This window comes from Sceloporus occidentalis, unplaced genomic scaffold (assembly GCF_023333645.1).
Source record: "Sceloporus occidentalis isolate IW3139 unplaced genomic scaffold, rSceOcc1.0.p SCAF_4, whole genome shotgun sequence".
Taxonomy (NCBI): Eukaryota; Metazoa; Chordata; class Lepidosauria; order Squamata; family Phrynosomatidae; genus Sceloporus; species Sceloporus occidentalis.
This window is the reverse complement of record NW_028316984.1, coordinates 16,101,397-16,127,070: the sequence shown is the minus strand read 5'-3', so window position 1 is coordinate 16,127,070 and position 25,674 is coordinate 16,101,397. Positions and strand designations below refer to the sequence as shown.

At 38.7% G+C, this 25,674-nt stretch overlaps 1 protein-coding gene across 16 annotated transcripts in view; it reads left to right on the top strand.

Moving 5' to 3' along the window:
* PLCB4 (phospholipase C beta 4) overlaps window positions 1-24,430 on the top strand; it is a 214,531-nt gene extending 190,101 nt beyond the window's left edge. For 8 of the 16 annotated variants that reach the window (XM_089519296.1, XM_089519294.1, XM_089519293.1 and 5 more), the window contains 13 exons: window positions 154-242; window positions 1,751-1,901; window positions 2,253-2,302; window positions 3,867-3,932; window positions 5,464-5,579; window positions 8,835-8,910; window positions 10,105-10,280; window positions 12,984-13,085; window positions 15,819-15,876; window positions 17,459-17,545; window positions 19,816-19,852; window positions 21,508-21,564; window positions 22,502-24,430. In XM_089519296.1, coding sequence (XP_089375422.1) covers window positions 154-242; window positions 1,751-1,901; window positions 2,253-2,302; window positions 3,867-3,932; window positions 5,464-5,579; window positions 8,835-8,910; window positions 10,105-10,280; window positions 12,984-13,085; window positions 15,819-15,876; window positions 17,459-17,545; window positions 19,816-19,852; window positions 21,508-21,564; window positions 22,502-22,578 — 1,142 coding nt within the window. In that variant the 3' untranslated portion in view covers window positions 22,579-24,430. The remainder of the gene's footprint in view (window positions 1-153; window positions 243-1,750; window positions 1,902-2,252; window positions 2,303-3,866; window positions 3,933-5,463; window positions 5,580-8,834; window positions 8,911-10,104; window positions 10,281-12,983; window positions 13,086-15,818; window positions 15,877-17,458; window positions 17,546-19,815; window positions 19,853-21,507; window positions 21,565-22,501) is intronic. The other 8 variants (XM_089519297.1, XM_089519295.1, XM_089519300.1 and 5 more) reach the window with 4 other exon arrangements.
* The last annotated feature ends 1,244 nt before the right edge of the window (window positions 24,431-25,674 follow it).

Genomic DNA, 25,674 nt, shown 5'->3' with positions numbered 1-25,674 from the left:
ATGGCTTTCCATAATTATTAGCCCTTAATGAAGAGACTAGTAGTTTCTGACAAAATTAAGCACAGACTCTTTGTGGAAATGTATGTGATGCAATTGTGAATGGATCTGAAGTGGGGGAAATTATTTTGACTACGTACTTTAAATTTCTTTTAGACATTGTGGATGCCTTGTCAGATCCAAAGAAATTTTTATCTGTCATGGAGAAAAGAGCAGACCAGATGAGAGCTATGGGGATTGAAACAGTAAGTAGTAATTAACTGTGGATAAGGAAGTGATTTGCATTTTATTTTATTTAAACCCTTTTCTAGTAGATTTAAAAGATGAGAAGAGCTGACAAGATTAACTACCTTTCTCTTTATTAACTTCAGATAGATTCCTCCATGACTAATTTTAGGCTAGTTATGTGTTTATGCTATCATAAATTATGTTGTTATGAGCTGGGGAGATAAGTTGCAAAATGTATTAGCAACCTGTGATACAACAGTATATAAATACATCTGTGGTTTAAGTAATGTGTGGGTGATCTGTGGATGCTTAGGCCAATTAATTTTTGATCCAAGATCTTATACTTCCATTAATAAGTACCTGGCCTGTCTCAGGGAGTTGCAGTATTAACCCACTCTCTCCTGCCATCTCCATTCCAATTTAAGCTGGGATAGAGTAGATTCAGTTTGGAAATGGCCTTTCCTCATGAAGGCAATCCACACTTAAATCAGGGTTTTGGCCCTTTGCCATGTAGACAGGTTGTGGTGAGGGCAGGGAGAAACCGGTGTAATTGGCCCATGTAGACATGCCTAAAGTTGTGTAAGATATCATCGTTTTGTAAACAGCAAGCACCTTCTTGGAGAGGAACAGTAGAATTATAGAAGGCATTAGTGGATTGGTACCAGTAGTGGCTGTGCTTTGTCAGCTTAAGTATAAAAATAATTTAAGGTGTTTGCAGTTCAAAATTGACTGAAAATATTGCCAAGTATTTTGCTTTGAGTCTCTTAAAAATAGTCATTAGGTTGTGCACTGTAGGATAGTGCAATTTTAGATAATATGGTCTTTGTGTGGTATTCATTAGAGATGCAGCTATTTGAATATTTTTTTCCTTACATGTGTTGCTGAATAGTTTATATATAATTTTCTTCCCACTTCTGGAGAAAGCTAATGTTTCTGCACAATTTTTGCCCAGTATTCACACATCCCAGGAAGTTATTCTGTGCAGAAATACCTATGGAGCTTTTGTGTTAAAATGGGTGGTGTGCAAAAATTGTATTGTCATACAAAGACCCAGCTTCCAGAAATACAGAATTAGTGAAAAATTGCTGGGCTTTGTAAGTGTTAGGAAATCCATGTGTGGACCAGGAAACAAAATATGACAATTTTACTCCCATGCCTAGTATTGACAAGGTAAATTGTCGTTGTGTTGCACTGATTGCTGGATAAGGATATAAATCTTCACTTACTTAATTATTTGCTCCTTCCTGGGAAAGATTACAGCAGTTCTTGCTATGATTCTTGCACAAGATAACAAAAACATCTGAAATGTGAAAAATCTCATGGCTATTGACTGTTTTTTCAACAGTGAGAATTAAAATCATTAATATTCTTTACATCCTTATTGCTGGGTTATATTCATGTCCTGGATTGGAATACAGGCACTGTGATGTTGGAATCCTTTGTGGTTCAAATCTATATCCAGTTTCTATTCCTTTTAATTACAGATTTATCAATGATCTATTAAAAATTATTTGTTTTTTTACAGAGTGATATAGCTGATGTTCCAAATGACACATCAAAGAATGATAAGAAAGGCAAAGCTAATAATCCCAAAACAAACGTTACTCCTCAGACTAGCTCTGAACTTAGACCAAACGCCACATCTAGTGTGGGACCTGGAATGGAAATTAAGAAAGGTAAACGTGCCTGTGAAGGAGTTGAAAGCTTTTGTTTTAACTATGTCTCTTTATCCTAGAAGAAATACTATGGACTAAATCCAGTTTCTAGTCCCAACTACATTAGAACCATTGCATCAATGGAACTTAGTAGGTTTTCTCTGGTTGGGACTAGCATTTGGATTTAGGCTTGTGACTGATCTTAATTTTGAAGCATGAGTATACATTGTCGTTTACCTTTCTTTATGAGAATAAGTATAGCTCCTAAGTAGGACTGGGTGACTCATTAAAAGTGCAATTAAAATGACCATCACTGGGATTAAAATAGTGTCAAAGTGTCTGATTTCCTTTTTTTTCCCTCCTCCTTTTTAGGTATAGACCTTATTCCTCAGATAAAGATAGAGGACTTGAAGCAAATGAAGGTAAACATATGTAAAAGCAATATATTTTCTCAAACCTGGGAAGAGAATGCATTGAATTATCTGCTGGACGTTATAAATGAATTGACATTAAAATGTTATGAAAGACTTATTTAGGAACCATAGGCCAACATTGTCCAGTAGGCTTACCTTTATACTATACTGCTTGTTTATTGAGAGATTTTTTCCAGCTGGGTTTTCATTTTTCTTGGATGTGAAACAACCTGACTGAAACATCTATCATCATGTTGATTGCAAGAGTAAATTAACTCTTCAGTGAGAAATACTTTTCCACCTAGAGGCCAAGTTGAGTTTCAGGCAAGATCTCAGAGACTGTGGCCCGTTACAGACGGGGGCCGCCATCTTGACGTAGCGGATGCTTTGCATCCGCACGTCGCGCAGCACATATGATGCCGCGAGTGCGCCATTGGCGCCTCGCAGCATCATAACTCGCAGCATCATAACTGTGCCACAAAGAGAAGCGCTTCTTATTTGTAGCGGGGAGGAGCTGCGCAGTTTGGATGCTGGGGCTCCTCCGCACTGCAACCGGCAGCAGTGCAAGACCGCCCATTTTGAGCGGTCTGTAACACGCCTGTGTCTGGGTAGTAAGTGGAGTCAAAGACAAAAGGATAGGATTAAAAATACAAGTGTATTTTAGCTTAAAACTCAGATTTTCAACCACAAGGTCTTCAAAGAGGCATGTCAGCCATGAGGAATAGTTAAATCCCATGCAAATGCTGAGGAATTCCTAAATGGGCAATATCACAGGGAAGGAACCATGGCCCATTGAGAAATCCCTAAAGATCAAGCTTGAGACTATAGGAAAGCCAGGTTCATTTCTGTGATCTGAGGTTCCCCACCTTTACTTAAATGCTTTGAGAATTCTGACGTGATTCTCCTCTTCATAATTTTTTAATATTTTCTAGAATAATATTTAATTCCACTGCGCTTAGAACATGAAAGGAACCTTTCAAAATGTCAGACATTATAGTGCTAGGGAGTGATTAAGAGCAAGAAGCCTGTGTTTTTTCCCCCTTCTTGTATTTCTCTCAAACTCAGTTAAGGAAGTAAATCCATGTTTATCTTGTTTTGTGCATGAGAGCAAGAATCCAGAAAATTTCTCTCACCACCTGTAAAGCAGCAAGATATGTTCTGCTAGTATCAACAAGAGTTCTTGCATTTTTGAAAAAATAAATTCACAAATTTATGGTAGCCACTGCCCGCTTGTATGGACCTTTATAAATAAGGAACTTAGAACGGGTTCTTTGTGTCTTTCTCATCAGTCATGCAGTCCTGCTATGTTAGTGCTGCCTATCTGTGTGTGTATATGCATACTTCACTTCAGAAAAGGAAATATGTTAGTTACAGACTACAAACTTGGTTTGTGATGTTAATTGTTGTATTATGTTTGTTTTGTAAGTTTTAATTGTTGTATTAAGTTTGTAATATATTTGAAGTCAGTATGTTTGCATGTAAGTGCCATTGTTGCAAAACTGTTCTTGTAATTTTAGGTATCTTAAAGAGACATTGACCTGATTTGTTTTGTTGTTGTTTTAATCGGGAACAGGCATATATAAAGCATTTGAAAAAGCAGCAAAAAGAGCTGAATGCTTTGAAGAAGAGGCATGTAAAGGTATGGTAATTTTTAAAACTGATTTACCTGTGAAGTGTCTTGCATCAGTTTTCAGAAACAGGGTCGCAGATCATCAAAAAGAAAACAAAAGTTTTGATCAAAGGGAAATTACCTATTCAGATAGAGTACAGTAGTAGTGCCTAAAACGTACTGTCTAATTAAAGTTGGTTCCTTTTGCATGGCTAAGTGTAACATCAGCCAAACAGAACTCTAGTTGCCATGCCCAGTTGTTAGTCTTTGTGGTGGGGGTTGCTGTAAACTTCAAAATAAAATGGCAAAGGGGGGTATTAAAGAGTTTCTACTTCAAGAAGAGGAAACTAAGCTGAGTTTTGAACTTTACAACACCCACACAAAAACAGGAAACACAATTCACACTCTGCTTTTTACCTGTGTAATGCTTATAGCTGCTCTTCACACTGCAGTCCTGTACAAGTCCACATAAAAAAGCCCCGGTGATGCAGTGGTAAATGCTGGCACTGCAACCACAACATTGTAAATTTGATCCTAAAGGAGGGCTCCAAGGTCTACTCAGCCTTCCATCCTTTCATAGGTTGGTAAAATGAGTACCCAGCTTGTTGGAGGCAATTGGGTTACACGTTGTAAACCACTTAGGAAGTGCTAGTTCATTAATAACGGGTATAGAAATGAACTTTGTATTGGTACTGCTATAAAAGTTGTACTTCAGGTGAATGCAATATCAACCTTACTGACCACTTTTTAAAGTATGAATAGGGGAAATGAAGATATCTTGAATGGAGTGCCTTGCTGCTCCTGCCTTGCCTCCTGAACAGCCTGATCCAGGGCCTATCACCACCAGAAACACCACTGGGGGTCAATCTACGGCTACAGACATCTCCACTGGTGTATCAGGAGGGGGGAGTGTAAATGTGCTCCTTATGGGAGAATCTCCTATCTCCAGTGGACGGAAATTTCTGTCCCATCCTAGCCCCCCCACCACCACCACCAGTGCTTAGGGTTGCTCCATCTATGTATTACTTCTCTATCTCTTGCACTTGTGTTCTCCCTCTCCTCCAAGAAACTCATAGCTGTATGCAGCATTGTCTACATCAACCCTGGAAAATTACCATGCCTGATAGTGACTGGGCCAGTGTCACCCATTGGATTTCTTGACTGGAATGGGCATTTGAATTTGGGTTTCCAAGGTCCTTATCCAATTTACTGTCATCACTATTGAACAGCACTGTATCTAGTACTGTACAGCAAGACAGAGGGGAGAACAGGAAGGCAAGGAAAGAGAAGGGGTGGAAAACAGGTAGAATGTGCAGTTGTTTCAGTTGCACCTATTTAGATTAAGTTACAATGGAATATGCAAACCTGGGGGCCAGGTGCCTTTCAGTAAAAGGGCCTTTGTGGAATATCAAAAGACTTCCAAAGATTAAAAAAACACATGAGTCAGAGGTTAAAAGTCCCCCCCACACACACACACACATACACACTTCATATCTTGTGACATACATGTAAATGTTTCATAGAGCACACTGTAACCTGGCATACTACTTTTTTGTTGCAGGAACACAGTGTCATGCAAAAGTTGCACTGCACACAAGTTGACAAAATGGTAGCGCAGTATGACAAAGAGAAGTTAGCTTATGAGAAAATCCTTGAAAAAGCAATCAAGAAAAAAGGGTATGATATTATTATTATTATTATTATAAAAAAGGACTTACAAGTTTGTGATTTTAGGATATATCTGTTGCATTAATTCACTTTTTTATTTTATGCCCAGTTGTTCCTCAAGAAGCAGCTAGTGCAGTTGTTTGTAAATGATTCTAATCTTTTTTTTAATTTGAAATGTAAGCAACAAATTCCAAAACCTCCATAGTGAAATTCAAGAAGAAAGGCTAAATTTGAAACTCAGACTTGCCACTTTCTTGTAGACCTAATGTTTGGCTTAGAGAGAGTCAGATGATAGGCTAGACTTTCCCAGCTTTGAGACCAAGTTGTTATTGAGCTTCACTTCCCATCAGCCTCAACTATCATGCTTGTGGTCAGGGATGATGACTCGCAGTCACGAGTGAGGCTGGTGTTACCTAACATAGCTATACTGTTTTGTGACTCACTGATGCTGTTTTATGACTCACTGGTTTGCTGTGTTGTCAGTACAAGGGTTAGACTATTATATATGCTGATCTGCCCTGGCATAGTCACATTTGCCTGGATAATTTCTAATGAGTGTAGTGTTGCACTTATTAATGATATTTGGGACATACAAAATGCTATCCTTCTCTTCCTAAAGATAAAAAATGTTGACATTTTCTCCTTGCATTGAAGTGTGTTCTGAAATATCACAGAAGCTTTGCATACAATTTTATTTTTTGGCATGGCAAATGTGGCTATTCCCAACAAGAAAAACTGCTGAAGTCATTAGGGTTGCCAGAGTGGAAATTGGCAAGGGCTCATATACCTTTAATTGTTATGAAGATGAGGGATACTTTCAATAGGTATGCAGAAGAGGTTATACCTGATTGTATAACAAGCATCACCTGAAATTCCCACTTCTGCACAAGCATAGCCCTATCCAGTTTGTCACTCTGGCAACCCTAGTAGTCATAGATGCTATCAAACTATAATATTTCCCACAATCAAGATATTAATGTGTCCAGCTTTCATTTTCCTCAAAAGGTAAGAAGCTAAATACAGACTGCACAAAAGATGGGTAGCAATGAACCCATGGGGGACACAGGAAATGGATCTCATTTATGTCCACCCCAACACACATAGCTTTTGAAGATGTTATCCAGTAGTGGCTTGTGAAGTGGGTGAGAAAGTCCATATAAAACAGATGAAGATCTGCAAATAGACTTGTGCAGGACACCTGTCCTGTTTGAAGATGTGTATAGAACCAATATGATCATTTTTCAACTAGGGCTTTCCCTTGTATATCAGTCCCATAAAATTATAAGATCCTTGCTGGATCGGACCAAACACCTGCATAGCCCAACATCCTGTTTTTAGCAGTGGCCAACCAGATGCTTCTGAGAGACCCAGAAACCAAATATAAAGGCAACAGTTATTCGCCTCCTGCTGCACTAGAGTGTCCCATTCAGCCTTTGTGCTATGGGTGAGAGCTCTCATCTTCCATAAATATAATTCTCTTTATATAAAAAAGTAACAACAAGCCAGTGCTCATCATCCCTTTTTGGTTACAGATTCCACAAGTTAATGAAGTGTTGAATGAAGAATTACTTCGTCTGTCCAGAATACAAGTCTATATATAAACGCCATAATTTCCATTGGGGGAAAATATAATTAAACTCTTCCCCACTGACAGATGGACTGCATGCTTAGTGCACTTGAACAGGGACTTCAGCTGTGCACTACAAATGCCACTGCATGTCTCAGAATCTCTAGTGAGTTAGTGTGTTCATGTGGCAATTCACAGATGCTTGTGGCTTCAGGTTCACAGATTAATAAGCAGCACATTTCTCCAGCACAAAAAAGAAAGAAAAAGTGCTAAGCTGCTCCCTATGGAATTTTTAGGAACTTACCACACAAAGGCCAAGCTAGATCTAATGAAAGAAGATAACTTCTTTGTTCACCTGACCACATGTGAAAGTGTGTAAGAGATGGAGTGGGAAGTCTGCTGTGAACATGAATAGACAGATGAACATTCCCTCATATCTGCATGTTTTCAAGCATCACCCCACTCCTAGTTCGCTTACAGAACTGTAATGGGATGGGAGAGAAATATCTGAAGTGTGAGAGAATGTAGGGAAGCAAGACAAAAGAGGGTTCTGCTCAATTCAGCCATGCCTCCCTTTTGACCTAGATATCAGAAATTGCTCACAGCTCTATAGGTTGCCTGAGATTGTAGCAGATAACAAACATAATTGGCCCCATCATATTGGCTTTGGCCCTCAACCCTTGGTACAAGCTATTTTGTGTATATGAATTCTCTTCTCGTTTTCCTAGTTTCCCTACTTCTACTTTGCTTTGGATATTAGTCCCCAACTCAAGATGCAACTTGTATAGGCAATTAGACCCCAGAGAAGTTTGCCATCTCAGAGGTATCCATGAGATCACCCTGACATCCCAAATGTCATTTCATCAAGTGGAGATTTTTCTAAGTCTGATAGAATAATAAGTCTATCATATTCTGTCTTCACTGAGATAAAGATGATAAGGTGCATCTACACTGTAACAATAATGCAGTTTGACACCACTTTAAGTAATGTAGGTCCATCTTGTGGAATTCTAGGATTTATAATTTGACTAGGTCTTCAACCTTCTTTGCTAAAGTGTGCTGGTGCCTTAAAAAAACTTTGGTAGTATGGAATCATGGCAGTAAGTGGTGTCAAGATGTATTATTTCTATAGTGTAGATGTACCCTAGTGCATTTGGTGAATTAAGGAAATTTATGCAAGTGTTGGATTACCAAATTCTTCTGGATACAGTTGGTCTACTCTAGTTGGGAGTAAGTACTGGATTTAGACCTGAGGTTATTGTTGCTATCCATGGAAAAGGTCCTGGGACTGTCCCAAGGATAAATTTAATTGATTAAATCATTCATTTTATTTACTTGATTTATAATCTGCCCCTCCTCACATGAACCCAGGATGTTCTGGGTTCTAATTAGCTACATAAAAACACAAACTTAAAACAAAAATAAATTACAGTTATCCAAAACAGAAAATGAGAAATATACAGATTCATAAGCTTGATCTATTTGTACGTTCTCTACACAATTTAATCATTGTTATTGAATTATGCAGTATTAGGGTTAGACATCAGTAAGTCAAGGTATGTAAAGGGAAGCTCATGTGCAAAAAGGGATCTATTATCAAATATGTTCCGGTATTGGGTCATCTCTTCCAACATTTATTTTAGGAATTTTAACATGTGGTGCTAGACTGAAATATCTTCTTTGCTTTTTGTGTTTAGAGGAAATAATTGCCTTGAGGTGAAAAAAGAAATAGAGAATAAAATACAAATACTAACATCAGATCACAAATCTAAGGTAAGGGAAGAATTGGCCATTTTTCACATCTCCCTTTTGTTTGTATGGTGTTTCTAGAAGTAAGAAATAATGTTTGCTTACACAACAGGAAAGTAGCAACAAAGAACATAGATTCATCCAGATACTGGAGTGCTTAACTGAATTAAGAGCATCCAAAATTTGTAACCAAGAAGGGCCCAAATGTAGCTGCATGTTCTGCTTCCTTGACTTTCTTCCAGCTTCTTTGCTAGTGCAAGTCAGCAGGTGTCACTTCCATGTATGAACAAGCTAAGCTATGAGTGCTACTCCAAGGGTGTGGTGTTGAAATTGTCCTTCAGTCCCCATATTTATAGGGTTGCAAAGAATGAGACTTTGAACATTGTTCATACCTAGAACTCATATTTGTGCCTTCTCATTCCCTTGGTACCTTGCTTGCCCCTTTCCTTTGGAGGGCTAAACTTTATTACTAAAGGCTTAGTTGAAATTTCCAGTTACTGCAATGCTAGAAAATCATAAATTGAAGAGAAATTTTATTTGGGACTGCAAAATTCCTATTTGCATGTGGGCAATGCTCATGTTTCCCCACCCCAATAGTGTCATCCTTAACCTAAGCCACAGATTTCAGTTATTCTGTGCTGTAATTTTATTGTTCCTGTGAATAGTGGGCACATAAATAAGACAGAAATCTCTGTTGGTTATGGGTTTTCACTGAAATCTGTAGAAAATCATAAAATTGGTTGTTGTTAAATGCTTAGATTGTCATAAGTGATGGCAAAAAGTGCTTCCACGTGCAAAAATGAGGCACTTTATTTTCACCAGTCCTTCTACCTATTGCATTCCATAGAGTTCTGGAAGATCTATTAACTCTCAGGAACAGCTGGGAATTGCAGTTAGGGAAAAATTGAGTGCCTTTCTTTTCACGAGTCAAAGTGAATAAACATTGGGTAGTATCCATAATTTTTAGTAAACTCAAGAAGATTGCCTTCAGTAATTTTAAACTATATATTGTAAAACAAAGAAGGCATAAGGGTAAGTGTCCAGAAGCATCCCTTTCACTTTTTTCTATTTCTTGAGTGATTTCCTCATTAATTCCATGGCATGCCTAGTTGTGGGGGTTTGGAGTTTTTCCCAGTGCTTTCTACAAATTAGGCCTTTTGATAGCCTGCCTTTGAAAGATAAGCATGGAAGTACTGATGCAGTTCTCCTTTCCCTAAGGTAAAAGAAATTGTGGCACAACACACAAAAGAGTGGTCAGAGATGATCAACACGCACAGTGCTGAAGAGCAAGAAATGCGTGATTTACATTTGAGCCAGCAGTGTGAGTTACTAAAGAAGCTGCTAATTAACGCGCATGAACAGCAGACCCAGCAACTAAAGCTTTCTCATGACAGGTGGGTGTATCAATGGTCCTATTCAGACAGGGGAGGTCTCGGAGGTTGTGAGTTGTTTCAGCTCATTTGGGGAAGCTGGAACATTGCAGAACAGAGCTGGGGTGTTCAGCGAAAACCTGATGGAGACCTGTTTTCATTATGGGAATTTTATTTTTAAAAGGTTTTACAGATTGCAAGCACCAGGTAGCTGCCTTTCATTGCCATTAGGCTTGGCAGATGCTGCCTTAATCAAACCAAACTTAGGCCTGTTACAGACAGCCAAAATAAAGCTGCTTCGAGTCACAGTGGAGGTATGGTGTTTCAATGATGCATGCGTCCTAAGAGTCCAGAAGCCACACCAAAGCTATGCTCCAGTCCTTAGGGCTGGAGCGTGGCTTTGGTGCGACTTCTGGACTCTTAGGACGCATGCATCATTGAAACATTATACCTCCACTGTGACTCGAAGCAGCTTTATTTTGGCTGTCTGTAACAGGCCTTAATTTATTTATTTTTAATTCCTACACAGACTTTTCTATAGATGAACATAAGTGTGGTGATTAGTGAAGGAAAATATATGCATTATTTATTTTATTGCATTTATCTTACCATTTTATAGGTTTCTGCTAAAATTTACCCATTCTTGAAATCCAGGCTTGTTACTTTGCTTCTGTAGTTTTTCTTTCCACCTCACTGTTTACTTACTCAAAGCCATGGAAGAATCCATGGTGATTAAGGTGTTAATTGGCTAAGAGGTCCCTTGTTCAAATGAAACAGGCATGGTTCTCCACCCCTATTTTTAGAATACCCCACTGCATTCCTATAGTGCTGTTATTCCACTTTTACTGCTCTGGCTGCTTCTTGTTGCATTCTGAGGTTTGTAGTTCAGTGAAGCCTAAGAACTCTCTGGCTGAGAATTCTACTCATCCCTCTCTAAACTGCAAATCCCAGAATGCAACAGGAGGCAGACAGAGCTGTTAAAGTGGAATAGCAGCACTATAAGAATAGAGTACGGTAAGCTATTGAGGGACTGAGTCTTCTTGCCACTTGTCACCTAATCTGGATTCTGTCTGGGATCTCATCACTTTATGGCCATCTGAATGCCCAGCTAATGAGGGTGATGAAACCAGACAGGCAAAGTTAACATCAACATTACACCTTCTAATACATCTAGCCTTCTGTCTTGTGCCTTATATCATATATGCTGTACTCTATGTTACACCAGATTCCATGCTGTACTTCATAGACTTATTCCCAGGCTGCAAAGTGCCTGTAAGACATTTCTATGTCTGTAACTAGAGTGAAAAATATAACTATGCATGAACAGACAGATTAAATACTTTTTTTTTTTTTTTGGCTTTTAGTGATTTAGGTAATGTGGAAGATATTGTTCCAAATATTCTAATTATAATTTCTGTTTAAAATTCCTGCTCTGACTTTTATTAAAGAAGCTAAGCACCAACATTATCCATATTCTCATTCTTCAGTTAGTGGACATTATTTTTGTAACATCACCTTCTCATTTATCTCTTTGCTGCAAGCATATGACCATGCACACACAATCGCATAGAGATTGTATACTTCATTTCACACTACTCCAGTAAAAAACAATTAAATGATAAAAATTTCAATTGGACTATTTGTAAGCTATCCATAGGTTTTAGAATGCTCTGAACTTTAGCATATTATATATATATATGAATATTTTACTCTGTTTTTATCTGCTTGCTACTTATTTTTAGCTTGATATGGTGTTGGTTTTGTTGTTGTTTATTGTTTCCATTGTCCTTTTATTTTTTTTAAAGTTCCTTTAAACAGTTCTGAAGGATAAAGAATTAAATTCTGAAATTATTGATTGTTCAAATGGCACAATCTAACAATATTGTCCTGTACACGTCTACTCACATGCACCTATTGATTAAGGCTTATTCTTAATTCAATAAATATAGGATTACAATCTAAAATGTTAGTGACTCATTCTGCAACTGACACTACAAGTAGATCCAGATGATTTTCCTTTTTGATAACTGATTTATATCATATGGTAAAATATTGGTCAGATAAATGAAGGCAGTAGCGCTCAGGGAGTAAACAAGATCATCACAGTGTGAATGAAATGATGGCTCTTGTCTGAATCTTTACTCAGCAATTTCAGTGTATATGTGTCCACATCTGCTTCAGTATGTGTGAAATGATAAACCCTCCTCTGTCTGAGAAGCAAGGTAACCACCAAATGTTTCAGGCAAGCAGATCTGTCCTTATGCCACATTTCTATGACACACAATTTCCTGGAGAGAAACACTGTAAATTTAGCTATCATTCAGTTGAGCACAACAATTGGATGTTCTGCTTATGTCCAGGTACAAAAATGTACCAATAAACTATTTGAACTATGCAGCACCATGCATGTTTACTCATAAGTAAGTCCCACTGAGTTCAGTGTGTAGAAGTATGGATGGCAGAGGTTCAGATGTTTTCTGAAAAAAATCAGTTGAAGTAGCAAAATGAGTCTGCCCCACCACAGGTGGCTGCTGAGGAAGGATGGGTGAAAGAGGCAGTTGGAGATCAGACAGAGAGGGGGGAGTAGAAAGAGGGTGCCATAAAGAGAGAGGAAAATGTTTTTTGCTCACAATAGGCTCTGACCCTGTCCACTGCTGGCATTCATGTTCCAACACATTATTTTGAAATTCTTCATAATTTATTTCCCCCCTGCAATTTGTTTTTAAGGGAAAGCAAAGATATGCGTGCCAACCAAGCAAAAATTTCAATGGAAAACAGTAAAGCCATAAGCCAGGACAAATCTATCAAAAACAAAGCTGAAAGAGAAAGGTAAGTGTTGCTTTCCAGTGGTGGTTCTGTGTGGATACAGTCCTCCTCTTTTCCTTCTACTGTTGTTGTTTGTCTGGATATGTAAACAGGTGAAATCAACAAGATGCCCTAACTCTTTTATTGAGATTGCCCTTTGAAAAGTTAGTGTTTTGCAGATGAGTATCTTCTGAAAGCCTGAATGAAACAGAGCCTGAACACACTGGAAGTAAGCGCCAGCTTGGGGGCAGAGTGGGAGTCTAGCGTTTAGACACGCCATGCCCCTGAGTCACCCAGAAGCTATGTCAGCGATTACACGGCAGCTGGTTTCCGGGTCACTTGGGGGCATGGTGTTCAGACACCACTCACCCCAGAGCTGGCAAAAAGTCTAGAGGTGAAGGAGCAGCTTTTTTTCACCCCAAATAGGAAAAGACTTTTTCTGCTCCTATTTGGGGCAAAAGCTGGCCGGATTGGGGGCATGGCATGCATTTTCCATGACCCCAGTCCAGCTCTCTTGGGGACAGCATCACGCAACCCCTTTGGGGCCATAATTTACTTCAGGCCACGAACCCAAATCATTGTGTTTATTTCATTATTTTTCAATTGTGATCATTCTTCCAAGAGGCTTCAAGTAGCAGTTTAGTCTCATAACAATTCTGCAAATGAAGTTTCTTTGATTAGTTAGTTGCTAGATTTTATATCCCATATTTCTTAAGGAGTTCAGAGTTGTTTGCATACAGGATTAAATCCAGTTTATAGTCTAATGAAGATCCATTAATTCAGTTGCTGAATAAGTGTTATTTAAATCCCATTGATTCAGTGGGTTTACTCTAATTAGAGCCTACAATTGGATTTAGGTCATGGTTCTTTCCCCCTTTTGTCCTCACAACTGCCTTGTGAGGTAGTTTTAGGTTGAAATAATTTGTGGCTCGAGATTACTTAGTGGCTGAGCAGGAATTTGAAACAACATCTACAGTTGGCCCTCCGTTTTCGTGGGTGGGGGGAGGTTCAGAACAGAACAACATTCAAGCCCTATAGTCTTGAATGGGGCACATGCCTGCAAGCATGCATGGGGCACATGCCATTGGGGCACCCCATTGAAAATAACAGAAAATACCAAAAGTCACTCCCTCCCCGTGAATATTGAAGACCACGAATCTCAAGTCCGCAAGAATGGAGAGGTGACTATACTTAGTTTTGATACAACAATCTAACCACTGAACTCTACTTAATTTTCAAAAACTGGCAAGACAGCTGAGTCTCAGCTAAAACTGCCTTGAGGGCTGCATAAAACATAGGAGCTACCTCTTGGCTGTCTTAAGAATACTGGTTCAGCTGCTCTAAAAAACAAAGTGATTAGAAAATGGAACTTTTAGAATGGTTCCACTGCTTTTAGCAACAAAGATATTAGTTAATTCAGATGGAACATATATTATCACTTCCATGTGCATTATCACATGCTCCTTGTTCAGCATTCAAGCCACTCCATTCCATTCCCTGCACTCTACCCACCCCCCAACCTTGGGTCTCTTTCTGGGAGAAAGGCGGCATAGAAGTAAATAAACAAGCAAATAAATAAATATAATTAGTCCATATAAGTGACTACTGGATTGTGATGTTTTCCTAACATTTTAAAATTTATACAATTTGCAAACTTTGAGCTTACCCTATGCTTGCTGATAACTTGCTGTGGATGGTGCCATTTTTGTTGCACAAGGGCCAGCGCTCTGTGATTTTTATAAGTATATACAGGGGCTGTGAAAATGGTAGCCTTTCAGATGTTGCTGGAGATCTGTTCCCAGCATTCCTCATTATTGGCTGTGCTGATAGAACTCATGGAAGTTGAAGGTCAGCAACTTCTGGAGGGCTGCACTTTGCCCATTTCTGGTTAGGAATGCAAATCTTGGTAAACTTTATTCCCCTATGCAAAACTTAATAATTTTAATGTTTTTCTTTCTGCTGTCATCAAATGATGATACTATGGCCAAAAGTGGCACAGGTTTTGAGGTATATTTTGGAATTATTCTGCACCAAAAACAAAAACCCACACATATAACCACATAGTTTTTTGTGATAAACCTTCCCAAGCTGATATCTGTTCAAAGTTATCGGCGGGTTATAGACTGCCACTTTGAGGCGGTCTGCCGCCGCCGCCGCTTGCTCCGTAAGGGAGCCGTCGCAGCCACACCGCATGGCTCCCTTGCGGAGCAAAAAAGAAGCTCCAAAATGGAGCTTCTTTCTGCGGCACCTCTGTGACGTTGCGAGGCGCCGCTGGCGCATTCGCGACGTCACAGGCGCCGCGACACGTTCAGACGTACAGCGTCCGATACGTAAAGATGGCGGCGCCCGTATGAACAGGGCGCTGCCATCTTGTACGTATTCTATACGTACTAGGGTTAGGGGGGTGCGGAAGCACCGCCCCTTCCTAACCCTAGTACGTATAGAATACATACTAAATGGCGGTCTGTAACCCGCCATCATATCATGTCATGTGGGTTTTCTTTCACAGAAAAGTCTCTAACTGTAAAAATGCTTGTCACTGATGAATTTTCTTTGTTGGGGTTTCCCAACACTCAGAAAACTTCATTGGCATCCATTGATCCAATTTTTTTGAATAGTCTTTCCATCATCTTCCTGGTATACATGACAACCAAATATAAGACTAGCAATATCATTACACTCTAACCTAACGTTTTGATGATATTTCATGTTTTTAAAATAAGTATATACTACAGTGTCAGAAATGTCTTTTTTTAGGCGCGTCAGGGAACTGAACAGCAGCAACACAAAGAAGTTTTTGGAGGAGAGAAAGCGGGTAAGTGGTTCAGTGTCTTAGGTATCATCAGTGCCAATGCATTTCTTGAGCAATCATACCTGTCAAAGAGTCTCTGTTTGTTTTTTAAAAATCACAGAGTTGTGAAGATCTCACTTATTTTCTGAGGGGTGATAATATTGATTGCTTTGAAGGGTATGACTAGGAAGAAAAACAGAATGGAAAGGAAAACGCCTCTTAAAATTAAAATAAGCTGTGCCACAAAAAGCAGACAAATTAATTTACAGTGCATTACATTGGAGGTGCAGAATCTAGACAAATTTTGTCTCAGCTTGGTTCTGTGGAAGTTGGTGCGAAAGTTTAGATATTTGTTTGGATGCCACTGATTGTAGTCATAACTACATGCAGTCCTAAGTATGCCTATTCAGCAGATAAACTCCATATAGTCCACTGGGGTTATTATGAGATGAGTGGATTGCAACCTTAGTCTGGATCCAACCTATTTCTCTCTCTCTCACACAAACTCACACACACACGCGTCCACTTTTGGAGCATTTTGCAAAACGTTTTGTAAGAACTCTTGATCTTTTTTTTCTTGGCTATTTTTATGTTTTCAGTCGTTTATAATCTGTTTTCAAAAAGGGTTGTCTTCTCTGGTGAATACCTTCTTGTTTTTCGATATTACTCCTCCTGTGAGTTAAACACTCTGTTCTTTCCCACTAACCAAACAAATAACTTTTAACTTCTGGTAGTTACTGCTGTTCACTTAAGTTATTAATTGGATATATTTTTGAGAATTATTGTTGCAAAATGAGTTATTTGAGATTTCAGAGTCCCTTTTTTTACTGTGGAAGGAGTGTGTCTGTTTCATATTTCTTTGTGGCTATTCACAACCACTGTATTCACAACTTTTTGAAGATGCTTTTTGAGGAGCACAAAACCTACAATTTAGCCTTTCCTTTGGCTATGTTATGGTATGAAAAATCATGTTTAAGCAATTCAAATGTATTAAATTTAATGTTTCAACCTGTGTGTACATGTATGCATACACATACACCAAATGGACTGTGTGTGTGGAAGCATGTATGCGAATATACACAAATCATGCCTTCTTCAAGCTTTCCTGAAGATTTCTCTGAAGATGCCAGCCACAGATGCAGGTGAAATGTCAGGAATAAACTCTTCTAGAAAATGGCCACATAACCCGAAAAACCCACAAAGCTATGGATGTTGACCATGAAAGCCTTCGACTTCACTTCCTGAAAACATGTGTGCCATCAGACTAGTGTCATTTCAACACAGCACTCTCGTTGTTCAGGATCTACAGGAGAGTGATATGGCCAGGCCCACATCTTGGCACTGTTCACTTACTCAGTAATGGTTCTCTTTTACAGCATAGTGCACTGCAGATGTTACTTACCGTACTGTTCATTGTGGAAAAAAGAGAATAACTTTTGAATATTCAAATTATTTAGAAGTCTGATTCCATCATTTTGCTCTCTAGGGCATGAAGAATCCCCCAGAAACAATATTTCAGGAAAGGTGTGTGTTTCTTTTTAAAGCACAGGCAATTACTATGATAATTTTGTGTTTCATATTTACATATTTCTGGTTTTGGTTATAGCTGGCAATGAAACAGTCAAAGGAAATGGATCAGCTGAAGAAAGTTCAACTTGAGCATCTAGAAATTCTGGAGAAGCAAAATGAGCAGGTAATCATGTGGTAGGCTATAAAAAAAGTATGTATGTGTGAGTGACCTTTCTCCCCAATTGGTTATATAACAAGGTGTCTGGGAAGCGCCTTCAACATGTATTATTGAATTTCAGTTCACAGTAGTCACAACCAGGATGACCAAAGGCCAGGGATGGTAAGATATTTAGCCCAACAACATCTGGCCACATGTTCCACAGTTCTGGGATAAATTGGCTCAGTTTTTAACATGTGTTTGCCTAAAAAGAGTTGGGCATCATGTGGCCCTCCAGATGTTTGACTGCAACACTCAGCAGCCCTAGCCAGAATAGTTAACTATGAAGAGGGATTAGAGTTATAGTCCAGCAACATCTAGAGGGTATCATGATTCCTACCCCTGATTTTAAGCAAGATGTCAAATATGGAACAAATAATTTATTTCTCAAGTAAATGCTTCAGTACAAACACTAAAAAAAAAAACCCCAAACCAACTCTAGAACTGGCCAGTGCTGTTGTAGAAGGAGTGTATTTCCCCCTTCTCTATCAACAATAGAAGCTGCATTTTCTCAGACAGTACCTATTGCAAGTCAAAAGGGCATCACCTAAAAATAAAATCAGTTCACAAATGGATATAGTTCAATCAGTTGAAAGAGTGAGTATAATTAATTTAATTGATTAAGGTTCCTTTAATTGAGTAACATCCCTAACAGAGTCATGTGATGGTTTCACCTTCAGGTGTCTTCTCTTAATCCTACACCTGTTCAATTTAGCAGGCTTCAGAACTGGTATAGAGTTTCAATATTCAAACCTTTACCATCCTGACCTACTCAAATGTTTATTTTCACTAGGTATGGAGACCCATAGGAGACACTCAGGAACAAGAATTATATTCAAATAAGTTATCAGAAAGTTGGCATCATATTGCTCAGATTAGTCAAATTTGCTAATCCTAGCATGGACAACAATGGATTTATAAAGTCAACTTCACACACCAGTCTGTTGTGTAGGAAATTACATTAGCAAGTCACACACCTATGCCTGCTTCTTCTGTCTCCATGAAGAATGAAGCTTCAGTCATTGAACATGAGACTGTGACTAGGTGCTATATTGCACACCAAGACCATGTGTAACTCATTCCCAAGCAACCATTTTACACTAAGAGTTCCACTATGCAGATTTCATTTGGGTCTAGAATCTAAAGAAAGGATAGTGATTTGTATGAGAAAGGCTTTGTAAACAGTTCTGTCCAAATACAGGCTGAGTTATGAGACGTTCCCATTCCGCATGTCCAAAAGCATTTTCCAGGACATTCCCAGGGACCAAAAGGGGAATGCCCTCTTGAATATGCTCTGGTCTTGTTGAGTGTCTAGGAATTTCGATTTTCCCCCAGTTTTACTCCCAGTGGTTTGTGAGACATTTCATTGTCAAAACCAAAGACAGTACTAAAAGGAGCAACAAAATGAACCCTTGGCTACATAAAAATCAATCGTATTGGTTAAAAAAAATCATCTGGAGGATTAGTGGTTAAAACTGCTGATTAGGCTAGCATCCAAAATTAAGTACAAGGTTTCTACTGTAGAAAAATTAGGGCCAGTCGAGATGTAGCAGAATACTATAAACAAATGAACATTGTGGCTTGTTAAACTAATCATGGATTTAGTGAACAATGGTTCATTGATTTCTGACATAATGGAGAGCTCTCAGTTTCTGCCTTTTGTGTCACTAGAATAGGGAGCACACAAGTCTCGCTTTGGCTAATTCATGAAGCGGAAAATCATATTTTCCCTTATGTCCTAATTAGATCTTAGTCACTTCTTGTCCAAAGAGGGGTGAGATTTCATATGTCTATTCTATTTCTGTGCAAGCATGACATCACCTATTAGAAAGTAGATCCTTTTATCTTATTAATATAATGCTTCATATACTGAGAACTATAGCTAGCATGTCCATTTTAAAATGTACTTTCACTCTTTTAATTTGAATTTATTGAGTTGTCTCTGTCTGTGTAAACTTCTAACAGCGTGATCCACTTATCTGAGAATAAGACCCACTAAACCAAGTTCTTGCTTCTGAGTAGATGTGTATAGCATTGTTCTGTAGCAATTATAATAAAGGTCATTAGCAGACAAAATGGGAGAAATACAAATAAAAGAACACTATAGCCATTAAGTGTTATTAACCTGCATAATTTTATTTTTCTTGCATCTATTGTCATTCTCATCTCTCTCATTCATTTTGTTTGCCTCCATGTTGTATTACTCAAGTTTGACATTATTATTTTTGTGCAAACAGCTTTTGAAATCCTGTCATGCAGTCTCTCAAATTCAAGGTAGGATTAATCTACACTGAGAAAGCTTTTCCTTTCAGTGTACTTTCCTTCTGAAATAAATAATGTATCACTAAGACACATCTTGAAGATATAATCAGTGATGGATGAGCTCCACTTCCCCTGACTTGGAATCAGCTCACTATTTATGAGCTTTCTTGGAGTGCTCTTCCATATTGGCTCCTAATGTCGACACATGTTGATTGATGTGCTGTGCACATACATGTTTTCCCTGAAAGATCTAGTTTGGTTTTGGTACTACATGTGTATTTGATATTTCAGTCAACATAGATGGAACATGGCTAGATCATTTCCAGGTTTATTTATTCATGCAGACTGGTATATTATAAATCCTGTTCCCATTTGTTCTTAGCAATCAACAAGAGTTTTGTTGAAAGCAAAGGGTTAACAGTTAAAGACTGTCTGTGCATGCCCCAACAAAGCCAATTGAATTTGGCTGTGGGTATTTGCACTTTTGAGTGCCAACTATGTCTGCACAGAATCGTGTATAACAATCTGAACCAGAAAACAATTTTGAAGGGAGACAGGATTCACTTCATAATACAGTTAAAGATAATGAGTTATAGAAGTTTGTTTGACAATATAGACCACACCAGTTTGGACACTATCTATCAATGAGACTCATGAGAAGTATTATTTACATTAAAAAAGCAATGGTAGTGGTGTGAATATTCGAGCATGACTCTGGAGACCAGGATTCAAATCCAGGCTTGGCCATATAAACCCGCTTGATGACCTTGGACAAGTCACACACTCTCAGCCTCTGAGAATGGCAATGTCAAACCCTTTCTGAAGAAACTTGCCAAGAGAACTTGATGATGTTTTCACCTTAGGGTCATCATAATTTAGACATGTGAAGGCACTCCACAAATACAAATGTAACACTGAAAGGAGATTATTGCACCGGCTTTTATTCCCACAGTAGGCAGGGTATGCAAAAGCACAAGGAAAGATTCTGTCACACAGCTCCATCCCCAGTACTCATCCTGTACCCAATCCGTACTTCTCCCAGACCTTTTGAATAACTGGGAAATCCCATTCTTTAATAGGTCTGGGAAAAGCCCAGATCAGGTATGGGATGGAGATATGTGATAGAATCCATCCCTGTGCATTTACATCCCATGCCTAGAACAGGAATGAAAGCCAGTGCAATAACCTCTTATGATAGATGAAATAATTTAAGTGATATTGTCTCAGGCCCACAAACATATTCTAAGCAGGAATAAAAAATATTCCTTAATTCACTTACGGGTTTAGCGAAGGAGGAGGTTATTACAGTCGGCCCTTCTTATACACGGATTTTTTATACACGGATTCAAGCATACACGGTTTGAAAATGTTCCAAAAAAGTATAAATTTACCTTGATTTTCCATTTTTTTATAAGGGACACCATTTTGCTATGTCATTATATTTAATGGGACTTGAGCATACACGGATTTTGTTATACACGGGGGATCTTGGAACCAAACCCCAGCGTATAACAAGGGTCCACTGTATCATGTTTATAATTTTTTGGCAATCTCTCTAGGTGAATGGAGCCAGATAGCTATTTTTAGTACAGTTTTACTAATGTAATAGCACACTGTACACAGATGTTCCTGTATTTTGGTATAAATAACATAATGCTTTCTTTTAGGGCCAAAACTACCCACCAATTCCATAAATGCAGATTGCCATGCCTTCATTTGCCAAGGTAATGCAAATGTTGGTGGGTAAGCATTTATACAATGGGGGTCCTCATAAGAATTCAGGGGAAATGATCAACAGTTCACTCACCTTCCTCTGCAAATGAGTCTCCCAGCTGTTTCCCACCCAGGCTTTAAATGAGGGGCAGAGGGGAGGGGTAATCCCCTTGGAGTGGATTTGAAGGGGAGAACAGATATAAAGATAAGTCTTCCCACATCCACATCTCCCCTGCAAATGTGTCCTCCAGATATATTTCCCATCATGAACCTGGTTTTATATTTGGATTTCTGGACATTATGGTCACATAAGTTAATTTGAAAATGTGGTGGAGGTAATCCCCAGTACATATTCTAGTGATGTGTCCATCTTCAAACAGTTCCTGATACTGTAACCACTTACAGACAATTGGAGGGAGAAGGTAGATACCTTAATTTTATTTGGAGCATTCCAATTGTTGAAATCAAAGTATAGGTCATCATTTGAAAAGACGCTGTATTTGCTGATCCATACCTTATTCTTTCATGCTTTCACTTATGATTTTTCCCCCCATTAACATCTGATTTGAGATTCTGGGTGCAGCTAATCCAGTCATTTCCAGAGAGAAATATAGTAAGGGTGTCTTCTCCCAAATTAAATATTTCTATTTGCTCGGTTAGTGTGGCTGAAAATAAAGAATGTGTCCCTGATTTATTCAATAACATTTTTTCCTGCACAGCAGCTTCAGTGAACATGTGTAGAGTTATTATACAAGGAAAAGCTCCCTTCTTTTCCTCTGCAATCTGGGGAGAGGTCTGTACACTTATTCCTCTTGCAAAAACAGCCCTTTTCAGCCAGTAATCTCCTTTTAAAATGGTAGTCTTACATGTATAGTCCTCCCCGCCCCCCGTCCCCCTTTCCTCCCCCGTCTTCAGTCATGTTAATATTATCATTGTCCTGTTTTGCAGGCAAAGGAGATGCAGCAGATGGTGAAGCTAGAAGCAGAGATGGACCGCAGGCCAGCAACAGTGGTGTAAAGCTATAACAGGCAAATTGATGTTTGGTTTTTATTTTTATTTTTGTATTTTTAAAGCGAACTCACTGAGGATTGGAAGGCCGTCTCTCTTTTGCTTAGTGTCCAGCATAGCTGCAAATCACTGACAAAGAACTTAGAATATTTTTTGTAACATTTGAAGTACTGTATTTTATTTTGCTTTGTTTTTGCCACAATAAACCATGGTTTTAAAAAAGACAGTGAAGAGGAAAAGGAGAAGGAGGAGGAGATTTTTTTTTTCAAAATCATACCCAGTTTAGGGAAAAAAATCACTTCCCTTTCAAAAAAAGGTGGCTGGCTTTATCCCGATTTCAGGCACAATCCCATTCTAACACAGCAACATTCTGTATGTTCTTGAGTAATTTGCACTTGTTCCTTCCAAACGTGTATTTGGCATTTTATATTACACTTTGCCTTGGCTTTTGAGAGCCAGTCAGTTTTTCTGTGGTTTCCCAGAACCATTGGGCAGCCTGGCACAGGAGCCTTTGATGAGAGACACATGATCTTTTCATTCCCCCACCACCAGCAGTAGTTTCTAATAAATTTAATACCATCCATTCCTGTCTTTTAAAGAGGAAATCAACTTTGGCCTGTCTTTTTGGAGGTTTTTTTTTTTTTTTAATCATGAGGATATCTTTGCAGATTTCTTTAAAATGCAACAAATAGGGCCTGTAACAAATTGTTGCAGTGTGGAGTGTTTTCTGTTCATAATTCCAGCCACTGCACTCCATTCCCTTACATCTCTCCAAACAGTTGTCTGCCCTTCCCTAACATATTATTCTGTATTTCATTACTATTGGGTGTGCTCAGTCTTCATTGCACTGTTTTGCCTGATGGTTCCCCCCATTTTATTTTGTTGGTTGATGTGACAGTCCCCCTCTCCAGACTGACCCCGCAGTCCAAATATTTGGACTCCTGTCACTCACCTTGCCCTTCCCTCCACTCTCCTTGGATCCGGTACTTGGGTCTCAAGGTGACCCCTATGTGGACCAGTGGATGTGTTCTGTGGATTCACTGTGATATGACCATACTCCCTATCAAAATAGCCAGACACAATTGTAAAAAACAACAACAAATAAATCAGCAAGTAGATTTTTATTATTAAACAATTAGAACATACTCATCCCTGCACTATTTAGTCATTCACAGATTCCTCAAAACCCTGTTCAGTTGTTCCCCCTGGCTGTCTGGCATCACTTTCTTTCCCCATTTCTCTGCCATCGTTTTCCATCTCTCTGCAATTCTTTTTCTGTCTCAAGGCAAGGCTTACTTTTTTATCTTTTATCTCCCATAGGCCCTTTCACAGCATTCTCTGTGCTGTGACTGGCTGACACCAACCAGGTGGTGGTTGTTTTCCTAAAGATGTTTTTGTACTTCTGCAAAGACTGAGTTCCCCTCAGGCCTGCTGATGCCTCCATTTTGTGCATGGATAGTGCCATTTTGGCTACTTCTGGGCTGGCACATGAAGCACTGAGAATGCAATTAGTATATGCAATGTCGGGAAACCATCACCTGTAAAATCAGCCGCAAGCATGAGGTATAAAAGCTGTACAAGTTATTACATCATTCAAAAAACACTGTCAGCATGAGCTGTATCAGTTTCTCTGGACTAAAACTGACATTTTGCAAAATGCTGCTGAAAGGGTTGCCGAGCGGCAAAAGATTGTCCCTGTGCCAAATCTACTTAGTCTGGTTAAAATAAATAAAGAAATGAAGAATTGTGTTTTGGGCACTTTAGCAAATGTTTACATACTATTTAATGTTTCATTTTGATCCACTTGTTACCAGTTCCAAATACTACAGCTCATTGTAACTGAAAATTTGTTTAATAGCTGTTGTGGGGAGGGAGGGAGGGAGTTTGTAACTGTGAAAATGTAAAATATTTATACACATGCAATCACAATATTGTAGAAAATCACATTTCTGTAGCAACAGCGACAACGATAGTCAACAAAATTCTAGTTGCATGTGGTACAAACACAAATTTTGACTTCATTGAATACTGTATGACCGCACAGCCATTCTCTTGCTGGCAAATAAATACAAAGTCAATGTATTATACAGAATATTTGATGAATTAACAAAACATAAGTAACTATATATATGTATAATGTGTATATGAAATATGTGGGCATTCTTACTACTTCAAGTTCTAGTTGAAAAGGAAAATGTGTTAATTTAATTTTACACAATATATTTATGCAGATTTTCAAACTTTCATATCAGGAATAACCCTTTTTATGTCTTGTTAGATAACCAGTCAATTTGCTACAGTATTAATGTGCATGTTCTCAAGGCCTGCTGTAGTTAACAATGCAGAATCATGCATGTCAGCCTTTTACTTGGAGTTGTAAAAGAGACTGTAGAAAGCTGGTAGTTTAGAGCAAATCAAACAACTGACTACAATAAAATTCAGTGCCGATCACCTTGTTGTATATGCTTGTACAAAACTGATTCTACATATTCCTCTAAATGACATTAAATAAAGAGATGACTATGTAGCAGTTCCAAGAGATGACTCTTCAGATTTCCAAATAAAGCAAACCAACAGACAAATTGACAACTTGGCCCTAAGGTTGAAATTACTTGATTTCTGTTATTGTAAACTTTGTTGTTGTTAACTGCCTTCGCGTCGATCTCGACCCACAGCGACCCTATGGGTGAGACTTCTCCAGGGCTTCCCTGTCCTCTACTGCTCTACCCAGCTCCTGCAAACTCATATTTGTGGTCTCTTGAATAAAGTCCATCCATCTAGCGCATGTGGCCTTCCTCTCTTTCTACTTCTCTCCACCTTTCCTAACATTTTCTAGCATTCATGCCTTCTCATGATGTGTCCAAAGTATGACTGGCTGCAGTCCCCGTTCTGATCAATGTTTGATCCCAGATATGAGAACTGTTCTACTATTTCTAATTCCTTATTCTCTAGCTTTAATGTATGTAAGTTCTCTGTGGTCATTATTTTTTGTTTTCTTTATGTTCAACAGTAAGCCTGCCTTTGCACTTTCTTCTTTGATCTTATTGTAAACTACCTGTGATAAAAATTTGATCAAAGTACAGTGGGCCCTTGCTATACATTGGGGTTAGGTT